Raw genomic sequence first — 7,219 nt, 5'->3', positions numbered from 1 at the left:
AGCGGAATCATTGAACAGGATTTTGAAGATTTCAACTAATCTTAAATCTGATTGGAATTCTTCAAGGGTGACTCCAGAGGAGACACAACCTATTGCTTTAACGACAGATGAAAGGGTAACAAAAATGGGAAGCTTAAAGATTTCAAAGGTAATGGTGCTTCCATCATCACTGATTCTGGAAAATTTCCATAATTCTTTTACCAGAACAGGGTAGACAGGACCTCGAAGCATAGTGAAGTAATTTGCCCAATTTTGAACTTAAAAGCTTGATATGACTTCTCTTGCATCTTGCAGGAGGACGGCAAGATTTGGATCTTTCTCGATTATGATCTTCAGGTAGTTTACATCTCCATGGTAAGTCATTGTTGACATGTTTGATGGATATGAGAGAGCTTTGAAGTGAGTTTTGTTTGGGAGGATGAGAGGTTTTGATGAGAACTGTTTAAGTCAGAGTTTGTATATGTAGGGAGTGAAAAGGAAATGTTAGTCATGATGAGACAGGATATTGATGCACACCTAAGAGCTTTAGTCTTTTCCTATTAATTGGTGAGTTTGCATGAGTAGACAAGAGATACACACGTTAGTGTTGAAGTTAATTTAGCTTGTATGGGGGAATAGGATAGTCAGTAATGTAGGTGGCAACGAGTACTAGACATGCAGAAAGGATTTATATACAATATTAATAAGGCTCATATGAAGTCAGCAGAATTATAAAAGAGAGAGTTTTAGAAGGATCTGACCATATTGAAGATAGTCTTTCTTCCTTTTCTTTCTTGAGAGAGAGAGTGCGTCTTCTTGAGCAGAAGTTCTGTCTTTCCTTGCTTTATTCTTGTTTTTCTCTTGCTGCTTCTCCATCGTATCTTCTGATGAGGTTGTTTCTTCATTAATCTTTTGTGTTGATTACTGTTGTGTTGATCATCTTTTATCTTTGAATATTTACATTTGAGCATATATTCTTCTTTCTGATGTCTTGAGTTTTGTCGAAAGTTCCTTTGTTGATTCTCAAACTTCTTTTGATGTGTAGATAATAAGTTCAGAGTCTTGAGATCTTTTTCTTGACATCTTCTGATTATACTGAGTGTTTGAATTTGACATTGATTTCAACTCAGTGTGGTTTTTCTCCTTCTGGATCTCTCTACACGGTTAAGTGTTTGATCTTGAGATCAATACAGAGCCATGCTCTGATACCAATTGAAGGTGGAGAAAAACACAAGAAAGGGGGGATTGAATTGTGTTCTTTATCAATTAAAATTCCCTTTCTTTTTCTCTTACGTCTTTTCTTTCTTTCATTTAATCATCTATTGGATTATGCTTTGATGTTGCGAAAGCATGAGGTGTAGAACTACATAACCAATAAGATGTTCATTTAAACTTATATGTCTCATCAGAACTTCCGACTTGCCCAATACAATTCTGAGGAGCTTTCGCTTGGATGTTCTAAGTTAAAACGAGTATTTCAGATAGTAAAAGACACATTCATTTTTACCCTGGTTCACCTTCTGAATAAGGCTACCTCCAGTCCACCTTCTTTAAGTGATTTGCCTCTCAACAGAGGTCTTAATCCACTATAACCATATCATGATTACAAGTGCACGATCCTCCGTCTTGAATAACAATCCTACACGGCCAATTGCTGTGACTGACCCTGCACAAGCTACCCGCGAGTGACTAACCCCTAGATGACTGAACCGTTCAGTGATTCCTTCTGGATATAACGTTCATAAATCTAGTAACATGCACAACAACGCGTTGAGACTAACTCCCTGCACAGCTACCTGCTGTAACTGACTGCAATGTACTATTCAGTGATCTCCACGAGATATAACATCCATTGACTCCTTGCACAACCATCCTACTGTGACTAACCCCGCACAAGCCAACTGCTCGTGACTGATTACAGATGATGAACCGTCCAGTGATCTTAGCGAGATATAACGTTCATCAATCTTCTGGAGATTACAAGTGTGCTTCTTAGTTAAGCTGATTATCTCCTATTCTAAGTATGTATGTTTACGACTCACTGACTAGAAGTCACTTCTGGAGCATAAACAATATGTCAGGAGTTTCTAAGATATAACACACTACGAGCAACAACTCTATGTGTTTTTACATTTAAATACAATAACCATAATATCTTTTAGTCTTCTTGTCTTCAACTTCTGTGTGAGATCTTCTTCTTCTAAAAGCAGATAAAGAGCAGCAGCTCTTATGTTTGATGCTTCTATCTTGATCTTCATCTTCAAATCTTCTTATGCAGATTCAGAGCATCAGCTCTGTTTTGAGTTGCTTCTTCAAATGATCTTCTGAAAGCAGATTTAGAGCAGCAGCCCTAGTGAATTGCTTCTTCATATTGATCTTCAGCTTCAGCTTCTTCAATACTGATCTTAAAGACTGTTATAGTTGATGACATATTGATAAACATTTGCCAACATGAAACACTTCTACGAGCAACAATTGAGTGTCTTCTTTTTTATATGTCTTTCAATATGATCATTTAACCACATGATCAAGTATTCTCAATAATCTTCTAACTCCATTGGAGGATATTGCTTAACAGGAAATTTTCTTCTTCTTAATCTTTTGAGACACTTCTTATAGGCATGTGATGTACATTTCACCATTTGATTCATCATATACTTGGTGTAAGTTGCCTCTTGAGTAACTTCTGATGTGTCCACACATTTTCTCTCTGTCTTTATATAGGCATATGATTAGTGTGTAACAACACTATAGCTTTAGTTCAACACATACAAAGTATGTGTTGTCTCTTGCATAACTTCTGATGCATGACTTCATATTTCTTTGCTGATACTTTCATGCTCAGTTTCTCACTACAGATTTTCTTCTGGGATATTTCTTGTTTTTTACTCTGTAGATGATGATTTAAAGGGGTTACCTCAGTGTCATCTTCTCTAAAAGTTATGAGGCATATACGGCGTTCTTCATCAGATTCTCCTTCTTAAGAATGCGCTTCATAAAAGTCTTCTAATGTATTTCAAGTATATTTTAAAAACATCGTTGCATCGAATACATAAAAACATCTAAAATAAGGAGACCTGGGAGATATTATTCTAGTTAATTTTCCTATTTACACTACAAGAAAAAACGTCCCCAGCCTCGTGATATAGCGACATGATAAACATGTGGCAAAAAATGGGAGTTGCAACGTGATAATCACGTCGCAAAGTATTTAAATTATTGAAAAATAAAATAAAAGTAACGTTAGCACATATGGGAGTCAATTTTTTTTTGAAAGAGAATGTTGTGGCATGAAAAACACATCGCAACTTCAAAAGATAAAATAAAAAAGTAAAGACGTCAGATTTTGCACATGGGGGAAGTTTGAATTTTTCAAATTTTGAGCTGTGGCGTCAAAATCACGTCGCAACCTTAAATTCAAAAATCAATTTGCAACTACACTTTTAAAATTTTTGGAAGAGCAAGTTCAGTAGGAGTAGAGGTGGTAAACAGGTGACAATGAGTTGCGACGTAAATTTGACGTGCAAAGTTGTCACACACGCTTTTGCCGCGTGAATAAACATGTTGCTAATAAAGTGTTGTGACGTGATTTTTCAAGTTGTGACATGAATATCACGTCACTGCAGATAGTTTTTTCTGTAGTGTTAGTTGAAAGGATGTGGGCAAATGATCGGTTAGAAGTATTTTTGTATTGCATTGTCAAAATTTCTTCAAAGTTGTTGAGAGTTACAATGTGATTGTGTAAGGATGAGAATGAAAGAAAACTGTGTTATTCTCAAAGATGAATATGACAAGGTTGAAACATGAAAGCAAAGGTTCAAGAAAGGGGAAGAAAAGAAAATGGATGCAAAAGAGGGGGAAGAGGTCCGTCATTGAAAGGGGTACAAAGAAGATGGAGAACATTGATGGAAGGTTAACCTAGAAATTCGCTACAAAAGTCTAATCCCTAAGTAAGGTATAAGCCCAATATAACTGTTACACATGAGACACAGCCTATTGTTAAGTTTTTTTTTTTTCAATATTACACGAGAAAAATAGTAAATTGTTAAATATATTCATAATAATGGATCATATATAGAAGTGTCATATTATAAATTCCCCAAGCAAAAATAATTAATTATTAAGAAAAAACCTGTATTCAAAAATAAAAAACCATGTTTTGTATCCTTTACAAATATGATTTGAAAACTTAAACAGACATACAGATTCAAACTTATTCTTGAAAATTCAATGATGAAAATCTAATAGCCTGAAATTTCTTCAGAGAAGAATATGAAAAAAACAAAACATATATAAAACGTTGAGTTAGAAATGCTTAAAAAAACTAAACATTTTTAACATAATAAATCACAATAAAGAACCACCATACATCACCAACTACGGACGGCTTCTTTATATAATAATGACAAAAAAATTTAAGGTTTGATAAAATATAAATGAGGTATGTGGTGCTGACTAAATAGAGCTAGCTATTTAGGGGTGCTAAAAGTAACCCATTTTTTAATTGTCCATATTCATATCTAAAATATGGTTATCAAAAACCGGTTAGTAATTAATAAATATAGATTTTGAACATGTTAGTAATATTATTTTAAACAATTCATATTTTAGACATCCATATCCAAAATAAAAATTAAACAATTTTATCTTTTAAAAAGTATAAAAAATACTTTAAAAAATATATTATTGACATTTTATTTAAAGAGTTTTCTATTAATTTTATAAACAATTAAAAAATCTCATAATACCGTTTTAAAATTAAGAATATCCTAATATTTTATTTGCAAAAAATTTATTAGAATTTTCTTCAACAAAAAGTAGAATTGTTTTTCAATTTTAAACTTAGATTACTTTGTAAAAGTCTCTACGATTTATTGAATTACAAGTATATAAAAATCATATTTAGTTTACACAAAAGAAGATTTTATGTTTATTTTTCTAAACATTGATAACATAAAATAATCTATTCACAAAATAAAAAATGTATAAAAAACAATTATGAGTTGTAAAAGTTTGAATTCTTTTATTAAATTTAAATTTTAGTAAATTTTGTGAAAAGTTATGGGTTTTGGTTCGTTACATGTATTTTAATGTAAATAAATTAAATTTTCTTATTTTTAAAATACAATAATATTAAAATATAGCATGACATTCAACACCACTATTTTATTAAATGAAATTAGTATCAATTTTTAAACATATTCAAAAATATCAAAATGTTCACTTTAATTTTTTTCAATAATTTTTTTAGTTCCCACCAACAAAATTTTCTTAATCTGCCAATGAGACTATTAGGAGAATCTCTCTCAGCCATGCAGTTCATGTATGCATAAATTTGCTATAGTTGAAAAAAAATATGCAGTGATTAGTAAATTGGACTTATTAGATGAAGATTAATTGACCCGCGTTCGAACATCAGTAAATCAAATCTAAAACACAATCTTATCATGTGCAACATAAGGTTTTTCATGCCACAAACTTAAATTCATTAAATTACTAAAATCCATAGTTTCCGATAGGAATAAAGACACCTTAGATTTTATAAAAAAGAAGTATTCAATAACACAACAACATCAAGGTTTGGCAACTAGAGATTTGCTGCAACTACTCGAGGCGGTGTAGTATGACCCTCCTCATGTACAATTCTTTGAAAGTAATTCCCATAAATATACTCAAGAGAAAATTTATGCTCCTCAGTATACCTCGGAATATGACCATGCCATTCCCAAACAATATGCTCACCTTCTTCATCCACACGAAACTCAACAGCGATGCTACTTTCACGAATCATAATTGTTTGACCCGAATTAGGCTTCAAGGTATGAGCTTTGCTATTCAGGATTCGGTAAACGACTTCAGCTTCAATCCGAGATTCTTCTTGGTAAATCGCGCGTAGTCCCTCGTCTTGGTAGGGGCAAAGCTTATCATCTTCAATTTCGAATTCTAATTTTTCTTCTTCTTTGTCATAAATGTAGTCATCATCGGTAAATTGGTTGTCAGAGTCTTGAACCTGAAACTTGCACATTAGGTAGAGGAGGAACATGATGTCGAGGCGGTTGACGGAGGAGGAAGAGTTGTTCGGAAGGGAGCTCATGATGTTTGATGAATGTTCTCAGTGAAATAATTGACAAGGTTTTGTCGGAATGGTAAAAAGCTTTATAGGGTTTAAGAAAACAACCCATCCTAGATATTTTACCAACTACCACCCATTTTTTTAATGTCAATATTTTTTAATATTTAATTTAATTCAATATTTATTATCCGGTACGGCGAATACGCCTGTTCCTAGAAAATATAATATCAATTCTATGAATATGTTTTGTTTTTTTAGGTAAGGTTTAGGAAAATACCAAATAATATTTACATATAAACAGAAATGTCATAAAAACAAATTTCAGTTATTAACCTATTATAGAATAAATAAATAAATTATAGTATTAAATAATTTAAAATAAAACTTTAAAAACATTGAACCTAATTTAGTATGAAATTTCTAAAATTACTTTAAAATTACTAATTTTTTTGTGAAATTACTAAAATTATGACAAAATTAATTTATTATGAAATTATTAGGAAATTACTAAAGTATTATGAAATTACTATAATTAGTAAAATTGTTTATTAAGATTAATAGAAATATTAAAATTATTGATTTAAATTAGTAAAATTATTGATTAAACTTACTATATTTATTATGAAGTTTCTAAAATTTCTAAAATTTCTAAAATTATTTAAATTACTATGAAATTAGTATAATTACTTACATTACTATGAAATTACTAAAATTACTTAAAATTAATTTTTTTAATAGGCAACGGAATTGATAAGGAGTATAAGGGATACTCCGACCGAAAAACAACACGGAAAACTTCAACTTCTCAAAACAAGAGAGAGGTGGAATATTTCAAACATGAAAATTACAAGAGTCCACTAGAGTGTAATAAGAACATAGTCACTTCCAAGAGTTAAACATAATCTCCGAAATACATTCGGTAAACTAAACAAAGCATTCCTAAAAATGATCGCATTGCGCCTATTCCAGATGCACCACGCAGTTGATAACCAAATGACCGCAACCAATCCACTTGAACACCTTCTTCCAAACATTTGTCACAACCGCACAACCCCCTAAAAGATGTGAGAGACATTCTTCCTCCGACAAATAAAAACACACTTAAGATCTCCACAAACCTCCGTCACACCCCTCTTATGTAATTGATCTTTGGTAGATAGTCTATTG

General features: G+C 31.9%; 1 protein-coding gene across 1 annotated transcript; it reads right to left on the bottom strand.

The window, feature by feature from the left end:
• Nucleotides 1–5,566: 5,566 nt before the first annotated feature.
• On the bottom strand, nt 5,567–6,073 carry LOC131649786 (uncharacterized). Its single transcript, XM_058919544.1, has one exon. It carries the CDS (start codon nt 6,071–6,073, stop codon nt 5,567–5,569), a length of 507 nt encoding a protein of 168 aa, XP_058775527.1.
• Nucleotides 6,074–7,219: the final 1,146 nt, after the last annotated feature.

This window comes from Vicia villosa, linkage group LG2 (genome assembly GCF_029867415.1).
Source record: "Vicia villosa cultivar HV-30 ecotype Madison, WI linkage group LG2, Vvil1.0, whole genome shotgun sequence".
Lineage (NCBI taxonomy): Eukaryota > Viridiplantae > Streptophyta > Magnoliopsida > Fabales > Fabaceae > Vicia > Vicia villosa.
This window is presented reverse-complemented; position numbering and strand designations above follow the sequence as displayed.

Coding starts and splice junctions, on each gene's coding strand:
- LOC131649786 (XM_058919544.1), bottom strand. CDS start 6,073: ATGAGCTCCCTTCCGAACAACTCTTCCTCCTCCGTCAACCGCCTCGAC.